This window comes from Pteronotus mesoamericanus, unplaced genomic scaffold, assembly GCF_021234165.1.
Source record: "Pteronotus mesoamericanus isolate MK-2021 breed Mesoamerican mustached bat unplaced genomic scaffold, CSHL_Meso_final contig_347, whole genome shotgun sequence".
Lineage (NCBI taxonomy): Eukaryota > Metazoa > Chordata > Mammalia > Chiroptera > Mormoopidae > Pteronotus > Pteronotus mesoamericanus.
This window is the reverse complement of record NW_026555137.1, coordinates 4,820,524-4,841,806: the sequence shown is the minus strand read 5'-3', so window position 1 is coordinate 4,841,806 and position 21,283 is coordinate 4,820,524. Positions and strand designations below refer to the sequence as shown.

The 21,283-nt window shown below is 43.9% G+C and overlaps 1 protein-coding gene across 2 annotated transcripts in view; it reads right to left on the bottom strand.

Annotated features, from left to right (window-relative positions):
• Positions 1-611: 611 nt before the first annotated feature.
• The window catches only part of BRINP3 (BMP/retinoic acid inducible neural specific 3), a 186,356-nt gene continuing 165,684 nt past the window's right edge, over positions 612-21,283 (bottom strand). For both annotated transcript variants that reach the window (XM_054576450.1, XM_054576451.1), the window contains one exon: positions 612-1,728. In XM_054576450.1, coding sequence (XP_054432425.1) covers positions 612-1,728 — 1,117 coding nt within the window. The remainder of the gene's footprint in view (positions 1,729-21,283) is intronic.

Below are 21,283 nucleotides of genomic sequence, written 5' to 3'. Positions count from 1 at the left end.
TGGGAAGTAGTTTCCTTACCCTAATAATGATGGTGTTTCTTGGAAAGGTAAGTACAGGTAATAATAACGTGTCGCTTGCATATAAATGCAACTGCTTACTAAGCGTTCTACCAAGTTGGGTTTTCCCTAAAGGCCATTGAAAGGGACCTTCAAATATTTCCATTTTAAAAATCTTGGTGAATTTTCCCCAGGCTCTAACAAGCTATATCAAAATAGAACTCATTTCATGGAAAAAAAGGAATCCCACAGCACTTCTTTTTAATAACTGTTCAGCTACAAAATTTTATTGGTATCTTTTTATGTTCCCTCTAGAGGGTGTAATGCACAAAAGCATTGCCACGGAACATATAAAATTACAAATGAAATTTATTGTAAAAAGTAGAATGTCTTCTAGACTGGTGTCAGTATTTATTTCATTCATAAACCAATACTGCAGTATAATATATTCATTGTCAGCAAGTTCATGTGTGTAAATTGCCACCCAATGTTATTGACGGATATAAGACAGATATTGAAAAGACAATTTAAATTTACTCTTCCAAACATAAACTGTTCCACAAAAGCACTGTAAAAACTCCTTCAAGGTTTTGGGTTGTGCTTGACATGAACGGTTAACTACATAATTTGGTTGTGTCATAATCCACCGTGTTTGGCAATTTGGCATTGAAGGCCTGCAGCGCGGACTGGATCCTCACCACCTCGCTCGTGGACAGCTTGAGCCTGTGGCGGAGCAGGCAGGAGAACAGGTCGAGGCGGCGCTGGCCGGGCGGGGAGAGTTTATTCACACGGTCTCTAATCTCCAGAAGCTGCAGAAGCGCGGAGTCCTGGGAGCCCTGAGTGTAGGGGTAGTCCAGCTGCAGGATCAGGTCCCGAATCGCTTCAGGGTCGAAGTGCATGCTGTAGCCGAACACTTGAATGTTATTGATTTTCATGTAGCCCAGGTTCCGCGAAGGGTCGATAAACTCCAGAGGTTCGTAGTAGATACTCTCGTTGCCATTGGGCCCATTGGACTTGATGCGGCTCCTTAGGTAGATATGCACCGTCTCAAAGAAGGTCTTCCACTTGTTGCCCAGGGTCAGGGACCAGTTATAACACTGGAGGGGCAGGTCGAGCTTAGTCCGCTCCCAGTCGGGGAAGCTGCTCTCGCTGACCGGCATGAACCAGCTCTCAGAGTGGCTGCCTCCGAATGGGTTCACGTACACAGCCAGCACGGGCTCCAGGGTGCTGTTCTTCGTCAGGCAGATCTGCAGCGACAGGCCCAGGATCATGTGCACCAAGCTCGACTTGTACTTGTTGCTCTTCAGGGTGAGGAGCATCCGCTTGCGCCAAGACGGGTCGAACCAGCTGTTGAGGCGCATGTCGTTGCTGATGAAAATGGCGTGGACCTCTATGCGCCGGTCCGTCTTCTGCAACAGGTACTTCATCTCCAGGTCCTGCAGGTCGGTCTCAAAGCCAATGTAGTGGTCCGTGGACTCGGCCACCTCGGGCTTGCACAGGCCCTGGCTCAGCATGAAGCCCACGTTGCAGGCCCCACAGCGGGTGCGGTTGTCAGGCGCGCAGGCAAGGCAGGCCCACGCGTCACCCACCGTGCAGGGCAGGGCCGCCGTGCATGCCACCTGGTCATTGGGGCACGCGCAGGAGTGCGTCTCTTCGGAGAAGCTGCCCAGGAGGCCGTTCTCGTTGCAGTAGAGGAAAGACTGGATGCGCGTGAGCCAGTAGGTGGAGGTTCTGTAAATACAAAACAGAGCGACTGTTGAATGCGGTCATGTGGTGGGGGGTTTGCCACGGAGGGACGCTCAGCTCCGAGGCACCCCTGTCGCTTCTGGGAAGCGATTCAACTGGGATAAAAGGTCCATATAGGTCATCATTGAAAAAAACCTAAGTATATATTTGCACAATATATGCCGACTGTATATATTTATATAGGGCCCGGCAGAAGTAACGCCTGCTGGAGTGTGGTCGGTAGGGTACTCATATGGGTGCAATAATTTACAGTTTTAATTTGAACATTTCACCTAAAACGTTATAGGGTGTGCATGAGCATGATACTGTGTTACAGAACTGCATGCTTAGGGGTCTGTACTAAAACGGGGTTTTACTTGTGCCAGATCCTGTATAATACATATTTTTTCTTCATCAATGTACAAGATGAGCTAGAGGTAATTCCTTCCCAAGAGACTGCATGCCATCTCACTGGTGCGCCTGCGCGGCGAGTGTGACTGCAGCTACCCAGCACCAGGAGGCGGCGGTGTGGTTTCTATCATGAAATAGCTACAGGAGAGTCACAGCCTATGCATGATGGCTGTCCTCAGCTTCATGGAGTGCTCATGTCCCAGGGGGCCCTAAATAGGAAATAAACTAAGGATGAAAGAAAGAAACAACTTAAAATTGTCAATCAATGGATTTAAATCCTAGGGTTTTATCAACATTGAAAGGACAAGTACCTACTGAGAGGAAAAATATTATTAAAACATATTTGATCTTATACTTGTAGGCTGCTCAAGAAAATTGTTGAAAATGTCTCATTAAAACCAACAACAAGTTCTTTCAATAATAGTTAAGTGTGTTAGTTTAATGTGTTTGATTTGAATCATTAACATGTTTTTCTTATTTCCTCCCAGAAATCAGGCTAATCATGATGTGAATTTAAAAATCTTATTTTCCTGTGTCTCCACATTATTCATTCTCTCTTGGTGTGCTTAACATCTCAGTGAAACACTGAAGGAGAAGTGTGTGGCTGTGGAGTCAGATAATTCCTTGTTTTTATTGTGATGTTTTCTCCTGCTAGCTGTATGATCACAGAAAAGTGGACCAGGTTCTATAACCCGCTTTCTCACATGTGAAAAATGGGAATGTTAGTATCTCCTATAGTGTGTTCCTGTGAGATATAGTTAGTCTCAGACTGTGTGCATGTGCTTAGAATATTGCCAAGTGTATGTCTCAGAGCAGACGCAAAGATTGTATCTACTTTTGGTGTTTTTGCATATGAGATTTTTTTGCAAAATGTACTCAGCTTTGTCCTTAAGCCTTCAGCCATTGCACTGCTACGATTTAAAATATATGCTGAATACTGTTAGACCGCAGGTCTTAGTCTGTGAATAATCAATGAAAAACAATTTATTACGGTATTCAAAACAATTGAGCTTTTTTATATTATATCTTTATTTTTGGTTCTAGCTCATCCTCTTTGCAATGTAATACTTTTTTTTTAAAGTAAGCTCTTGTTTTCTGAAATTAAGTAAATTGACTAATTCCTTTATTCCTGCTCAAAACATTTAGTTTTCTTCATCATCCCTTTTTCCATGTAAATTTTTATATTATTGTGTACTTACTTGTTTATATTCCATTTACCCTATTTAATATAATATCCAGCTTGTCAGAACTTAGTACGCTTTGTTTGTATAGATCCAGTGTCCAGAAGAATGCCTGGCGATCACAGCCCTTTAATATTTACTGAATATTGAATTCAAATGCACACAAATTAAAGGAACATTTGATCAATAGTGTGCTCGTAAGTGAAATTTAAAGCCGTAAAAATACACATTTAATACAGTTGTGAAGCAGCTCCCAAGTTGGTTCCCTACTTCCCACCTCCCTCTTTCCCTCCCTCCCCCTACATTCCTCTCTCCCTCCTCACTTTCCCTCTTTCTTTCTGCAATTCTATTTATGGCTACCTAATATAGAAAATATAAAATATATGTCCTATCTGGATTGAAAATTGTAGTTTCTTCCCTGAAACCAAAGCCTACATTCCCTGAGCCAATTCATCTCTCACTGGAAGCTCTAATCTTGTTTCCAAATCATAAGGACACACAAACAATGAAATAAATAGACCCAAGGCTACAGGCAGAGCTCACAAAACTAGGGCACCACAGACAGAACCATTTGGACCCTCTTTCTTAGAAAAGCAATGGCTTTCCAAGTTCCAGTCTTTTCCAACCCTTTTCAGGCCCCTGCAGCTGCATTTCTGCGCGTGCCTTAGGCGAGCTTCGGCGTCTCACGTGTGAACACGGCTGGGCGTACTGCCACGGGCCCTGGGCCCAGGTCGGCGGAGTTCGTGCGTGGGTTTCCTTCGCCGCTGCTGCTTGTGCTATTTGACTACATTTCACAAGGAGGGACTCGCTTTTTCAAGGGAAAAGAAATACGACAGTCTTTTCTTCACTCCTTGTGAAAACCTGGTGAAAGCAGCAGTCAAAAATAGAAGGCGGAGGAGGGTTCAGAATTGTGTGGGGATTTTTCACTTACCTAAAAGAGCAGGAAGTCTTTTTCTTTTCCAACAAAGTAAATTTTAGCTTATAAAAAAATTTTAAATTTTAAAAACGTTTCAGAGAAACGATTCAAAAGTAAAATATAAATATCTCCAAAATTTAAGCGAAATAGCTTCAAAGTTAGGCTTGATGACGTATGGTCTTAAAACTGCTTCCTTTGAGACCTAAATATTAAAACAAAACACTACACTTTTCCTTTGTAACTTTTCTCAACACCAATGAATGACATCAGGTTGCGGTGCCTGAGTGACACTAATGGGCGCCGGTCTCGTTTTGGAAGCCGACATTTGCATTTTGTTTCCCGTGCCGTGTTATGTAGAATAGAAATAAAATATAGGTCATTGCAAGAAGTAAAGTGCAACTGAAGGGAAAGCACTGAAAAGAGTGCCCGTGCACAGAATAAATGTGGAATAAATGTAAATGCTCATTCACATTGTCGTCGTTATTACTACTGTTATAAAGGACCATCACTGTGTGCGGCTTCTTTATACAAATGCTTTTTTCTCCACAAAATGGAAAATGTCTCTTTATCTTCAACAATTCATAGACTATATTAAAAGTACATGCCTGTCCTCTTTGTGATGTTTTTGAAACTCTCAAAAATCTGCAAAAACAAAATTGCTGAAATTCAGGACATATTATATGCAATGGTTTTCACTGATGACATATTAAAACATATGTTGCTACAAAAACGATGACCTCTTCTCATGGTTAAATGCTAAGTACTAATAATCTTATTTCAAAGGTCCCTCATTCCAAACTTCTAATCTTTCATTGCTCTCCAAATCGGTGCAACATGGACCTGAATGGTAAAACCTAAATAGTATAATTTCAGTATCTTTTTGAAGTTAAATACTATTCTTTTGGATAGGGCATTTCATGTCAACCTTCATAAATTTATTCCTCTCAGACCCTAATATTTTAAAGTATGAATTTGGGATTAAGCACCCAAAGCCATTTAAAAAATCAAAAGCCAATTATTAGCTCAGTCACAGACAGATATCTAATACCAAGTAATAGTCTGTCACCACCCCTCCTCCAAGTAACGCCGTGGCATTCTGAGCTACAGCGTCTTCTTTAGGAACTGGATTGACTGAACTATATAATCCCCGAACTGGTCATCTTCGAGGTGCTAATATAATGGGGATCCTGGAGCTTTATAGTTGAAAAAATACTGAACCATTGGCGGTAAAAACACCAAGGAAATATCACATGCACAGGTCCTGCTTAGGTCACCTTCATTCATAAGTCTCTAAAGTCACATGCTCAAAACAAAGGCTTTGCAAGAACTTTGCTTAATGTTGGGGACAGAGGCCTACGTTCTGAGTCGTATGTGTGGAGAGCGGGTACGTCAATATTAGGGTGATAAAATGACTCCTTGGTAGGCTAAAAAGAAAATGACACATTATGTGCAAATCCACCACTGAAATCATGATCTGAAAAGATTCGATGATTAATTTCTGTCATGTGTTTATATATGACACACGGTGTAAGTATTCTAATGAAAAAGGCTGCCCTTATAACAGTAGATGGAATTTGCAGGCCAAGGGTTACCAAAGACCACTCGGAGCTAGTTCATCAGATCCACAGAACATATTTACTAGAAGTCAAAGGCACAGTCTCTCCAGTCCCCAGGGCCACCAAAGTCGTCACCCATTCTGCACGCGCACCACTCAGTAAGAATCTCGAATGCACGAAGGACAGTTACTATGTGCCAGGGAATAATGAAATGCTTTACATAGTTGTTGCACCCTAGTCCTTGCAACAACTCTGCGAGGTGAATACTATCATTATCCATGTTCTTGGGTGACGGGGCAAAGGTACACAGGGTATCCCCGGACACGGCAGCACAGACTGTGAACACGAGCCACCATCCATGTCCCTCACCATGGCCACTGCATTATCTATGACGGTACTGGCCCAAGAAAGACACAAAGTTTTAGAGCGACAGAGCAAGCAAGAGAGACAGCGAGCGAGCGCGCACGCAACGGGTCCGGGGGGGGGGGGGTGGTGAGGGGAATTTTCCTAAATAATCATAATTTCAGCCTACTTTCTAAAGTGATGTTTATCTGAAATGGCTCAGCAGCTCAGATAAGCTTTGGGAGAAAATATGAGCTGGACTGAGCAGCGCACTGTGCGGAGAAGATGGCGCTCATGCTGGCACCTTGATGTCATTACGCATCCGTCATCTCTGCAGCTTCAGCCAAGGAAGCACCACTGAAACCTGTTTCACAGACGACGTTCAAGTCAGGCGGCAGTGACAGTTGTCGTGTCCATGGGATTGCGAAGTGACTTGGATCAGGTGTCCCCAGGCCGTCTGACCTGTTTAAGTGAAGGACAAGCGGCCACTCCTCTTGTATGTCTGGAACCACGATAAATGGATTTTTAGGTCATTTTTCTCTTCCACGAAAGTGTGAAAATTAATAAACAAACTTCACTTAAAATGGAGTTGGGAGGCTAGAAAGAGAACTCTCACGCACCTGCCACTCAATGCGCACTACTATTGGTCCTAATACTAGAAACCAAATTGGTTTCTAATGTGCATCACCAGGTCGGCAGGAGGAAAAAAAGATCGCCCCTGGCCCAGTCCGAGCTCAGGCAATGTGAGTATGCCTCGGACCTGCGAATGCTTGATTAACAGAAATCCTGGAGGCATGTTTGGTTTTTTAAAAAAGCCTTTTAAAAATTAATATACATGCTTTTAGTCTATGTTAGCCGTATTCTGACAATGTAATTGTTTTGAAACAATGTCGAATTAATGTTGAGAGTATGTGCTATTTTCTTGGGTTATGAGGATTTATTTCAATTTCAAATAATATTAACTGGTACTGAAATTACTATCAAGATATGAATTCCTTGACTGTGGTAGCACATAAGCCAATAGAACAGCCTACATATTTCACATTATATATATGGAATATATGTGTGTATGTATATATGTATGTGCATATATGAATATTATTATACTACAAAGAGACAAGAAAGGAGAGAGAAACATCAATCAGTTGCTTCCCTTCCACACCCCAACCAGGAACCGAATCTGCAACACAGGCTCGTCCCCTGCCCAGGAACTGAACCTGCAACCTTTAGGTTTAACGGCAGATGCACAACTAACTGAGCCACACCAGCCAGGGCTTCACAATGCTTTCTGTCTTTACACTGAAAAGTTTAAGTGAATCCACTTGTTAAAAAGCCAGTGAAACTAAGTCAGTAAACTGATAAATATATACCGAATTTTTTAATCTGATGCACACTTATCCTCTTCCAGTGGACTGAAAGTCTCCTTTTTAGTGGCCCCCTAACAGCATGCGGACTTTTACAGGAGCGCCTCACCTCTGACTTCAGGTCCCCCTCACATACCCGCCCGGTCAGCGCTCTGACGCACAGCCCCTTCCGATTCCTCTAAACTGAAGACACGTCAACGCCTTGGGTTTCTGTGAGACTCCTGCTGACACACTAAATTCCCCAGGAAAGAACTAAAATGAAATCAAACCCACAGCTTTCATTTCAGAATTCTGAGCACAATTTTTCATGTTAAAAGAAAATTACAAAGTATGTTTTGTTCATAAAAGTATTAAAAACAATGATGTCAAATCCTCTAGTTTTCCCACGATAGCCACCATTTCACCCCCTTGTCTTTTATTTCCCCCTTTAAACCATCTTTGAACACTCAGGCCAAGTGCCTGAGGTCACATTGCTTTTACCTAGAGATCATGTAGGTGGGTGAGGTGCAGGCTGAGTGCAACACAAAGTTCCTAAACAACAGATTATTCCCACCGCCAACAGCCAGTCCAGGTCAACTGTACATATAGAAGAAAGAAGCCACATCGATCGCGCAGAACTGTGCTCGTTAGTTAAATCAACCATTTTTCTACTTTTAAGGATACACATTTAGTAAGTTTTGATACATCTGGAATGCCAGAAAAAAAAAATTTCCCATTTGATCCCAACCCTAGGTTCTATATTTCAACAATCAAAACTCCAATTGGTTTTCTTTTATCAAGTCCTGGGAAATTGGGATTAAAAATTCCACTTGGGAGATGTTTTAGAATAAAGCAGCATTGGAGAGCAAAGAGAAGAGTCAATCCTTGAATATATTTCTCACCTATCATTTGGCAAATATTTCTAGATCCTTGCTTCTTATAACATTTTCTGGAAAACACCCACAGTCTCTCTCCCGAAAAGTACGGAAATGTGCCCCACTTTCAGTATTGAAAAATCTCTTGGTCTAGCATCGGTATCTGAGTTCACTGTTTTCCACAGTTTCCTATAGAAGGCTATGTGAAAGCAACTTCTATGCTTGTGCATGTTGCTAGCAAAAGAAATCAAAGTTAACCCTTTAACACAATAGTAACTTAGGATCCCCACATGCTATGCTCAGTGCGTTCTGGACAGAGAGATGTGCAGCCGCTCCCCTGTGGTCTGTCACCGAAAGCTGGAGAAGGGCCAAGGTGACAGATAATGTCTTATTGCAGCTCTACTATTTGATTTAAGAATATTTGGGGGGGGGAATAGAAATAAAAAGTGATTTGTTTCATGTCTCTGATTACACATCAAATACACTGGATTAAATTGGTTTTCTGAACATATTCTAGGGAGCTTTCTATTTGGCTTCCTTACACATTCACAGGCAAATGAGATTTGACATAAATGTGCAAGTTTCTCTGAGGAATTGTCTGAGAAAGAAAGCAACTGTATTACCTCAAAAAGCTGACGTTGAGGGAGTTGTGTGATGCCTTCTCTTTTTTATTTTTGCTAGCGCATTCACTCTAATTCTTCTCATCCCATGCCACTCGGGGCGTCCGCCATTCATTGCCTCCTGCATAAAGTCAGCGGAAAAATGGCATCGCTCCCTAAAGCCGCATGCACCGTTGCTCACGTGGTTACACTTTTCCACATGTTACAATAGAGTCTGGCAACCTTAAATTTCTCCTGCAAGTAAATGCCATGTTGCTCCTGAACAAAATACTAATTCAAAGTATGCACCTTTCACCAGAGCAGTTAAAAGCGACCGTTAATAGCTGAAAATTGATTGAAGGGGACACCATCTGCTTTTAGGACCAAAGTGGAAATGCACAAGTTTCAGATATGCAATGGCATGTCACACACATGAGAAAATTAGCTCTCAAAGTGGTATGTCAACATTAATTTTCATACTTTTGTAATACCCCTAATCATAACCAATGGGGTTAGACAAAAACACCTGCTGTCTTTTCTGTAATTTGTGTGACAAATTAAATTCCAGGCAGCATGACGACCACGTAACTGGGTGTCTGCCCAGGGGTCGGTCTTGTCAGGCACCCTTGCAACGTCAGCGTCAGTAGAAACATAACATTCTGAAGGGACCAGACACAATTTCAAACGAACACATTTCCATTACCTTTCTTAATAGGTTTTCTGATTCAAAAATTGAGTGAGTGAGATAAATATGAGTTTTTATTTACAGAGTTGATGCCTAAAGAGAAACTGAAGGGATGAGTTGAAGCTACTAAAATACGTGGCTATTTGCATATGAAATGTTTGGGATTCTATCATGTTCAATGAAATTGCGTGCCTAGTGTTTCTTGAAATTTCTGTACACAAAGACAGATTCCTGTTTTTCTAGACAACTGTTCAACACAGTGTTTTGTGTATAGGAAACAAAAATCCTCACAGTTATTTTTCAAGTTAAAAAGATTATTACTTCTTTAGGTCAAGTTACAGTTTGTGAAAAAGGGAGTTACTGACACTACTTTGGGTAGTTAAACTCCTACTGGATGCAAAATGTACTTCAGCTCAACATTACACCTCCCTGGAAAGGAAAGGTCTGAGTCCTTTTGTAATTTGATTGTTAGAGCTCTCACTGTTATTTTTGGTAAATTAATCTAAGAATAAATATCTTGTTAGTGTTTTTGTAGTTGTAGTATCAATCCTTAAATATTTTACAACTATAAAAATCCTGTATTAGTATAAACTAAAATGTGCACATAATAATACATGTACTTTAATATGTATTTATTAAGTTCCTAATGTATAAATAATTGTTTAAAGCCCCTGAAAAGCATAATAACTAATCTTTAAAAGCTAACATTCAATTTTTACTAATTTTTAATGTTTAACTGTAAAATTTTCGAATGCACACAAACAGTAGAGATTCCACCACAAGTTCCAGGTATTCCTTAGCCAGCCTCAACTCTAATAGCTTGTGGGCATCTCCAGACATTAACTTACCTATTCACTATTGCCATGATCGCATGACAGAATTAACTGGAATTTGTTGGCAGTGACTAACACCCAAGCCATATTCCAATTTCCTGAAATTTCCTGAAATCCCTGAAAATTTATAAAGAATTATTTTTAATTCTTAAAAATCAGGATCCAAAGAGAGTCTACTCATTTCGTTAGGAGTTATGCCCTTAATTCTTTTTCAGTCATTTTTTCTTTATTTATTCCATGCTGTTGACTTTTTTGAGAAAATGAGACTAGTTTCGTAAGGTATCCCCCTTCCTGGATTTCGCTGATGGATTCCTTATGGTGCCATTTAACTGATGCAACTATCCCTAATTAATTACCTGGATACTAGAAACTGACTTCAAAGGTGTGAGTAGACCCAGGTGGCTTGGGGAAGACAGTACAGAGAAATCTCACAAGTGATTCCGAATAGTGACTACTTAAATACACACATACACTCATACAAGAACTCTGATTCCAAACCAAACTCTGATTCCCTAAAACATAGCCATTAAAAAAATAGCATGTACCGTGTAATCAAACCAAATACAAGGCCATTCTGTCTAACCCTACACTTCTATTTCCTCCTGTGTAAGTGAGAAATAAAATGCGAACAAATACAGCCATAACTCGGCCATGAAAGTGCTCTGCAGGAGTCACAGCCGCTCCCAAAGGGCCTGCACCTGGGCTCTGGAAGAGACGAGGAAGGTGCCTAAGATTTATTACGCAGCTCTTCTAGGTGCTTTACCTAACACAGTCATTTCATCCTCACTTCTCTGGAGTAAATATCCTTGATACCAATTTTTACAAAGTACTTAGGGAGACCTGAGACCCAGGGAGATGGGTGACTTTCCTGAGATTGTACAGGTAAGGAGTAAGCGCCAGGAGAGGGACATGAATAAAGGTTTCCTACTCCTGGGACAAAACCTTTGACGCACCTCCATGAGCAGTTACAGGAAGAACCCTGCCCAAATAGAACCCTGCCCAAATAGAAAGTTTTGTGTCTGTAATTCTTTCACTATGAAATAAAGTTCCTTGCATCCAAAAAGATAGCTTGTAATTCAAACAATTATAAAAAATATGGTGCCAAGACTGCTTATTGTAACTGAAAGTGTTTGGTTATATTCCCAGCTTAACCACAAACAAATGCTAAGTTTTCCTTTAATTGTAGCCTTACAGTAATTACTTTGTGTATAAGCAAAAATAATTATTTATTAACTGGTGTTTTTATTTTAATTTTGTAATAAAGAAGTAATCTTACAAGGACTTAATTTTACCATGGAGTTAATATTGACTATCGACTATGTTGCAGATATGTTTTCAAACACCTTCCCTTTAAGTCATTTAACACCCAACGTGAACCTGAGACAGGTCCTAATATCTTCTCCATTTTGCAGATGAGGAAAGCGAATTGCAGTGAGGAGTGAAGCTATTTTGAACATGAGCTCTGAAATGGATGAACTGGGATCTAAATAGGCCGTGTGCTACTCTTATGCACTTCTTAGTACTGCATTCCCATAAAACCAGCCTTTTTTTAAAGGCACAATAAAAGGTAATGGTATTTCCTTCAGGTAATTAAGACTTCTGTCAATTCTAAAGGATCCATCTATACATCAAAGTGGCAAGACTGTGTGCCAGAGAAAGAGGAGATGGTGAGAAAAACAATTATAGAGAAAGAGAGAAAACCTAAATTAGCCATTCATTTATTTATCCTAAAACCACATACTGAGCTGAGACTTTTTAAAAATTTCTGGCATATTAATAAATTCAAAGCTGCGTCGAATAGGTCACCCCAAATCCTCTCTGGCTTACGTACCTGTGAGAAAAGCCATGTTCCCACTGATATTAATAGCAATTAAAATTGATCTTTTAGAATGAAACAGTATTTGAGATAAAAAAAAGAAGAAGAACTGCAGTTTATGCTTTTCTGATTTTCTAGTTTGTAGTTAAATACACAACAAAAAAATTCAATTAGATACACTTCAATATTCCCATTATCAAAATTAATATAAAAGCTTACATCTTCTACCTATAAGTTCTTCTTGGGGGTTTCAAAATTTTTAAGATATTACATTAGACAACACTGTTGTCTTCCCTCTATCATTTTTTAAACCACTTATCATCCACAAAGTTTACTTACACTGAATGCAGATGCCTATATTTGAGGTAACTTTCTTACGTTTTGTTAAGACATATTACTGGGCAGGATATGGCAGGGACAGGAAGGCAGCAGGGGCAAGATTTAACTGCTCTTTATTTTGGTGGATAAAGGCCTTACTTGTCTCTTTTTGTGTTTCACAATCCTGCAGGCGGAAGGAAGCCCCGAATCGGGCGTTGGCACGGTCAAGATGGGAGAGCCACTGTGGGCCTGTGGACGCTCGCCGGGGCCCTCTGCAGGCCACCTCCGGGTACTGCGGTCGTCGGGAGGGCGGGACCACTGCCCGAGCTCAGTGCTCGCTGATCCTCTGAGAGCATCTATTTGTTGGCCTTACCATTTTTGCAATAAACTCATCCCTCTGTTTGTGACTCCCTCAAATCTAGCAAGTACATATTGCTGCATTTCCTTTTCCTTCAAACTGCTAGATCGGAGTAATTTTTATGTTTTCAATTTATTTTATTTATTTTTCAAAGGCGCTCCTGCTGTCCCTGGCCATTATGAAAGGCGTACTTAAAAAACAAAAAGCCCAAAGGCTGGTGGGCCCAAGCCGGTGATTCTGAACCCAGCAACGCACACACCTGGAAAGGCTGCGCCCTCGGCCTCCAGGGCCGTTTCCGCCCCGCCCAGCGCCGCGGCAGGCACTGCGCCGCCGCGCTCGGTGGTGGCGCCAAGGCACCCACTGGGACGAGAAACTCGCTCGTGGCGTGGGGCGTGCGCCGTAGAAAGCACAGCGTACAAGAAAGAAAACACTTAGCAGCCTCTTTGACTAGGACATTTAAATGCTGTCATTATAATTAATGGGTCCTTAACGGCAAGCATTCACAGACACCTTCCCAAACCTTGTGCAGGTTTGCCTAAAACTGATTACATTCAAAGGATACCAGCTTTTAAAAATATCACTTGAATGACGTACATCCAACACTCACAATAATGCATCTCTGGGTGTGTAGACACCCTCTCCCCCCAAAGAGTTAAATTACGCCACACATGTCACAGATAACTGAAATTAAAGCAGGGAAGACGCGAACAGGAGACCGTGTCGTGTAACACACCACGTCGCCCGCCAAGGCGAAAATGCGGGGACCCGAAACTGATCCTGGAACGCTCGGACGCGTCTGCGCGCGGAGGACAGGGCTGGAGCGACGGTCCCCTGCTGAGCGGACACGGGCCGTGCCGCGCCGGAACCGCCGTTCGCTTCGTTAGCGGCTGGCTGTTGGTGGTATGACCCCGACGACACAACACAATGGGTTTCGTTATTTGGGGATATGAAGATAACGAAAATGGTGTATTAATAAAGATAAAACAGAAACGGTAAAAATCGAAGCTGGGTATCAACTGCTGTTTAAAAGCAATTTGCACAGAAAATCCTACTTAAGTGTGTCTTTCTATACATTTATTTCTAAGGGCAAGGACAGTTCTATAAATAACTGGGCAGCTGCGGACCCAAGGCTTCAACTCCCACGCGCCGCACCTGGGCGCGCCCCACCCAGAGCGGCTGCTTTTCCCTCCAGCAGAAGCGCGCCCCCGGGCGGCCTCCAGACCGGCCTTCAAAGGGCGCACCTGGAAGACGCCGGGGAGGGCGGAGGCCAGGGAGACACACGCTGCCTCCTCGCAGCCAAAGAAAGGACAACAAATTTAAAAACAAAAAATAACCAGAACTGCCGGAAAATCGAACTGCATGGAAGTCCGACAACCAAGGCGCTAAAGAAGGAACTTCCATCCAGACTGGCCGGAGGGGCGGAGACGGGCAGCCCCACAGGGAGGACAGAGGACTCCGAGGGCGCAAGGCGAGGCGCACCAGGGTGCCACACCTGCGGCGGATAAGCCGGAGGAGCAGCCCGGAGCGAGGCAGGCCGCCTGATCAGGGGCTCCAGTGCCGGAAACTAAAGCCTCAAAACCTCTGGCTGTGAACACCTATGGGCACGGCCGTGGCGGGAGAAACTCCCAGCCTCGCAGTCTGCTAGAGAGGCCCCTCGGGTCCTATAAGGTACATAAGCCCACCCCCCCAGGGATCGGCACCAGACGGGCCCAGGTCGCTTGTGGGTAGCGGGGTAAGGGACTGAACGCTCGCCTACAGCTGAGCAAGCGGCACGGTCCCCTCGGGGGCTCCCCTCCAGAGTGTCATAAGGCAGCGACCCGGGTGGCCTGCCCAGGCGAACACCTAAGGCTCTGCCCCTCCCAAAGTCACAGTGCCGCCCCCCCCCCTCATTCCCACAAGGAAATCGGGCCCAAATGAAAGAACAGATGAAAGCTGCAAAAATAGAACTAGGCGATGATGGACAGATCGCCAACCTATCAGATGTACAGCTCAAAACACTGGTAATCTGGATGCTCACTGATTTGGTTGAGAATGGTCACAAAATGGAGGACAAAGCCTTAAAGACAAGAGGAGGCTGGAAAGAAGTATTCAAAGTCATGAAAGGCAAGGACCTACGTCCAAGATCACTCTATCCAGCAAAGCTATCTTTTAGAAGGAAAGGGCAGATAAAAGTGCTTCCCAGATAAGGTCAAGTTAAAAGAGTTCATCATCACCAAGCCCTTATCATAAGAATGTTAAAGGGACTTATCTAAGAAAAAGAAGATCAAAACTATGAACAGTGAAATGACCACAAACTCAACTATCAACAACTGAACCTAAAAACAGAAACAAAAACAAAGAAGACAACTAGAAGAGGAACAGAATCACAGAAATGGAGATCAAAGGGGAGGGGGGAGAATGGGGGAAAAGGTATAGGGAATAAGAAGCATAAATAGTAGGTACAAAATAGACAGGGGGAGGTTAAGAATAGTATAGGAAATAGAGAAGCCAAAGCACTTACGTGCACTCACGCCCATGGCCATGAACTTGGTGGGGGGGATGCTGGAGGGAGGGGGACGCAGGGCAGAGTGGAATAAAGGGGAGAAAATTTTTTTTAAAAAAGTTATTGCCTTGTTCCCCTATTTTGAAAAACATTAAAATTCATAAAAACCTGAATTAGTCTACTTACGGAAAGGTTGCATAAACATGAATATGGAAGATTATTAAGTACTTATTACATTCTAATTATGTATCTAGCATCATTTTAGATAATATTATGTGAGGAGAGTGGGAAGTTGGGGATTAAAAAATAAATAGGGGATTTCCTATGTGAATTCCAACCGTGTATCACACTAGAAACGCATAAACATACGTGATACACATATCCAAATAAAAAGCAAATTACAGGTTGTGCTAGCAAAGGGCAGTGCGGGAGGAGATCTGAGTTACACCTGGAGGAGGGGCTGTAAAAACACAGGCCTTGGGGGTGGAAGTAACTGAAACTGAGACGGGGCCAGACGGGGGCCGCAGATCGGCCGCAGCCCGGGTTACCCGCTGGGGAGTAACCACCGGGGCGGACCGCGCGAAGAGGAGCGCGCTGCGCGAGTCAGCGCGCAGGGCCACGCGGAGCGACTACACTGCTGTTTTCTCCAGCGGCCCGTGGGCCCCCCGCCCCCCGCCCCCCGCCTCAAGCTCCGTTACAGGTAGGTCAGCACGCTCATCTGAATGCTCCTGCTGCCGCCCATGTCTTTTTCCTGCCACGGGGTCCACTGTTCATCCCATTACAGGGTCTTGAATCCACCCATTTTTTCATTTGCTCATGCACAGGCCGATTCACTTACAGACCCAGTGCCTAGAGCCAGATGTGGATGTTGTAATGGGTTCCATAGCGCCCCCCGCGCCCGGAATTCTCCGGGGTCATTCAGGGTGCGACCTCACTTGGAAGCAGGGTCTTTGCAATGCGGGCTTAGGGTGTCCTTACGGGGAGAGGAGATGCCACAGGACACAGGCCCGGAGAGGGAAGGCGGCCAGGGGACAGTGCGGGCAGAGGCTGCGTGGCCGAGCTCCACGGGGGAACGCGGAGAAGCTGTCGACCCCCCAGGCCGGCCGGAGCGCGAACAGCTCTCCCCTGGGGCCTGCAGAGGAAGCTGGGTCCCCGCGGCGCCTCAGTCTGGGATCTCTAGCTTCCTCCGTGTTGACAGAATCCATGTCTGTTTCTCTCTCTCTCTCTCTTTCGTTTAAAGCCACCAGTTGTGGTCATTTGTTTCGGCGGCCCCACGCAAACTCCGAGATACGGACACACACGCACCAGGCCGAGGCCGAGGCCGAGCCCGCGGACCTGGGCCTCAGCCCCGACCCCTCCTCCGGCCGGAGCGCAGCCCCCGCGGCCGGGAACCGGCCGCACACTCTTGCCGAGCGGGCCGCGCTGCGAGGCCGACCTGTTCCCTGACACTCAGCGGTCCCCGCGGCTGGTCACCGGGCAGCGAGGAGGCCACGGCAACGGCCGCCGGCGGGGCAGCCCCGCGGGGCGCGGCTGGTTCGCTGATGGTTACGATGCCCGTTTCCGGGGTTCGCAGGGCTCCGCCGGCCCGGAGCCACAGGCCTCCGCTCCGGCCGGGGACGCTCGCGCCTTCCGTCAACATCCGCGCGAGGAGCCAGGCTCGGTCTGCGAGCAGCGGGACGTCTGGGCGCCCTGCACAGCCCTCGACTCTTCTCCCCGCCCAGTCAGTCACTACATTTTTGTCACCATTTTAACTGTCTCGTACCCCTACTTGTAATGCACCCCATCCATTGTTGGGTTTATTAAAAACTTATTCAAAAATTATTTTCTAAATAAGCACATCATTCAGCGAGAGAGAAAAATGAGTCCCCGCTATAAAGCCCCGACTGTGGAAGCGGCCCGGCTGTGTGACGCCCCATCGTGCCGGGAACTTGCTGCTTCCTGCGCATCCCTAAGCGGTCTCTCCGAAGCGGTCGCTAACTGCGCTCACCCCCGATCTGTGTTTAAATCATCCCCCTCGGTTAAGACAGCTGCATCCACCTCTGTCTAAGTCCTGGCCTTACATTTGCAGACAAACCCAGTAGAGATTTTCCAAATCATCTTCAGCTCCCCTACCCACTTGTGATCTGAAGTCACTTACATTGTCGCGATGCTTTGTATGGTACCCTTCCTAATCTACTACAGCTTTTGAGGCCTGAGGGCTCTATCTTTTATTCCTGGAGCCCAACAAAAAAGTACACCACTCAATAAATACTTATTTACAATGTAAGTAATAATGTGATACATGAAAATGATACATGATGCTCTTTAAAGAAACTGTTTCCATGTAAAGTGTACAGTTTTGAACACAAAACATTGCATATAACAATGTGGGTATTAAAACTGACTTGCCTCCATTTCATAGCTTATCAGGAGGTCGGCATGTTCAACATTGATGTAAGAACAGAGAAAAGAGAGAGTGGTTCTCCCACACAGTTGGCATACATGATCGTGAACTCGACTCTGTGCTTTTCAGGAAAGCCACAATTAGAGTTCGAACTTAACCGATATGCGAATCCCCTTCTTGAACATCATGAGAAAATATATTCCATTGAGTGTCGTGAGGGTGACGGAGAAAATTAATTAGATCAGTGTTCACAATGGACCCCGAGTCAGAGAACCCTGGAAATTAGGGCAGGGTAGGGCCTTGGAGATCACCTGGCCCAACACCTTCATTGGGCAGACAAAGAAGGTGAAACCTGATTGGTAAGAATGATTTCCCCAGGTCGCACAGGTAATTAGTAGCAGAGCAAGGTCTCAAACATAAGTACTCACATTCCTGACGAGGGTCCTTTTAGGGGGATAAAAGTCATGCGGTACTGAAGCATTAAGAAATGAAGCAGAATGAAGAGCCTCTCTATCAAGCACATTCTAAAGAAGTAAAAGTGAAAAAAAAATATATGTATGTAAAGTGAGTATGTATTCACTTTTCACATATATGGAACATATATGGAATACAGATATGTGCATATATCATGTTATAGAAAGATATGTAGATATGCGCCTATACCTTTGCTCGCCTTAAAAAATCCCTTAAAGGTCTATCTGTGTTCTTTGTAAATAATAGTTTGTGCCTTTCATCTGAACAATCCTCACCACAAGGCCATCGTTGACAATGATGAAGACCTAAGCTGTGAGAACGGAATAGCTATTCAGAGTATGTGAGTGATTTTCTACACAGTTCATTTGATTGTATCTTACGGAATCTGCTACATTTCCAAGAATGAAGCTAACACTTGAAAATTAAGTTCACGATGGGATGAGATGGGATGGCAGAGACACCCACTTGTTTCTTAATAGTCATTCAGTCATTCTTCCTGTCTCTGCGTAGTGTTGATAACACACTGTTCAGCTGGGCCCATGCCATGGACTCAAAGGCTACGTTTTCTAATATTTCTTGCAGCTAAAATGACTTAAGAAGTAGTTCTGATCCCTGGGTTGTAACTGGAATGATGTGTTCAACTTTCAGGCCACACCTTCAAAGGAAAGAACTGGACTCTCTCCTACATTTCTCCTGCCCCGCACATATGTGGTACATGCACATATCTGCTTTCCATACATATATTCCATAAGAATGCCTCATGTCAATATGAATTCCAAAATAAAAAGTACCAAATGCAAAATAATTTTAAAATCTTTAAATGTATTTGATTATCATTTCATGAAAATTAACACTTGAAAGTTCTGATCTCATTGGGCAAGCCTACTGTGTGTGCACAGGGCTGTTGGAGTCAAATTTTCAGCAGGCTTTCAATCACATACAGCTTGATTTCTGCCATTACATAAATAAACCTGATTCAATTTGATAGGGTATCATTTACACATACACAACCACTGCATTATCCTATTAGCTGAGGATCGAGATAAGAAACAGAAGTGTGAGAAGGTTAATAACGAACGAACTCTACCCTCTTATTCTACTAATAGTTTTCTCTATATAAACCAATTTTAAAATTTACTCAGCTCACCCAATAATTAAAAAAAAGAAATATCTTTTTGAAATGAAAAGATAGCAATTTTTTTGTCTACTAGGTGATGAGTGCACGGGGAGGCATATTTTCAGTCATCTATGCCCAAGGAAGCATCGGACTATAATTTTCATTTGTAGTGCTGTGTTATTTACCAGTTCTGATGGTATCTGTGATGCGTGCAGTGGGTGATTATAGCGCTACATTCTTTAAGGAGCGTCAAGAAGAACAGGCGCAGTTTCTGAGCAGCGAGGACAAGGAGGCGACGTGTGTCCGGCGCAGCGGTCCTAATGTGAGGGGTGAGGGCCCCGCGGCCGGGTGAGGGCTTTGCAACTGCAGGTAATGTGAGCAAACAAAAGGTGGCTTTTAGCTGCCTAGTTAGCAACCTCTCTTACTCCTGTAGCATTTTCTTCCATAAGTCACAGAGGATTTAGAGACAAATAAATTAATTCCATATGCTGTAATGGATAACATGCAGAAAGCAATCTGCACGTTCTACTTCTAAAAACAAGGGAGAATAAGAGGTAAATAATGCTGGGAAGTGTGTGATTCAGACAGCTGGTCCATATTTTAAAGCAACACACTGCACACAATTCCGTTCTTTAAGAGGAAAATCCTTTAAGAATTACATATCTGTTTTGGAGGCACGGATTTATCTTCTGAGTTTCTAAATACAGATCTTGGTGGGCTGTGCTCACAATAGGAGCTGCCAGGCCAGAGAGCCTCATGCCACATCAGGGTGTCTTCAGCAAAGAATTCCGAAAGCGTGTCCGGAGAGCAATTCTGTTTTTGCCGTAAAAATTTCTGTCTGATTTTAGACATTACCTGATCTCTCTAGTTGGCAGGTTTCTCTCAGTAAGTAAGAGTTGACTCAGATCTTTTCCATTAAAAACTTTTTTTAAAATGCCTGTTTTTTCAAACATCCCTAACCTGGTGGCCCTGTGTCTTCACGCTACCCTTTGAACAATCAGGGGCCCGAAGTAGCCTAACTCTTTGACCTCTTTTTGGTCTGTTGTACTCAATTTAAGTCCTTCATCAAAACATTTTTGACTCCCTCTTGGAACGTAATTAGCCGATTCTCTAGATTTAGTGGCCTCAAGCCTTTTTGGCTGAATTCGCTTACCCTCATCACTAGCGTAAGCGTCTCAGGGGAGGGAGCACGTGCTAACCGGGACGTCCCGCTGCAGCAGGGCCAGAAGCTTGGCTGCCGCCGTGCTTCCTGTCCACCCCTATTCTCTGCGCCTTCCCTGCCTTTGAGACGCTGTCCCAAAGGAGCGCCTAACGTGTTATCTTGCTTCGTCTTCTCAACGACTCTCAGAGTATGCAAGTTGGGAGTTGTCACCGGGTTCTAAGTGTCCCGGTCAGCTTCAAGTCCAGATCTGGCCACGTGACGAGTTCTTGATAAGAGTTAGGAGTGGAAGAGGTCACTGCCGATCTAGGCCCGTAACAAACAGGCGGTGCTTGCCCGTCGTCTCTCGTCCCTTCTGCTGGCTGGATGTTGCTGTCCCGGGTAATGTTGGAAGCCACTCACTGAAAATGCAAAGCTGCCACTCCTCAGGACTCTGAATGACCGCACACAGTACGCTCACGAGTTCCCACACCATAACATCCTGGAGTATTTGTTCCAATTCTGTGAAAAACGCCTTCGGAATTTTGATAGGGACTGCACTGAATCTGTACATTGCTTCACATAGTATAGACGTTTGACCAATGTTAATTCTTCCACGAGCACAGTAAATCCTTCCATTTATTTGTGTCTTCTTAAATTTCTATCACCAATGTCTTACAATTTTCAGAGTATAGGTCTTTCACCTCCTCGGTTACGTTAATCCCGAAATAGTT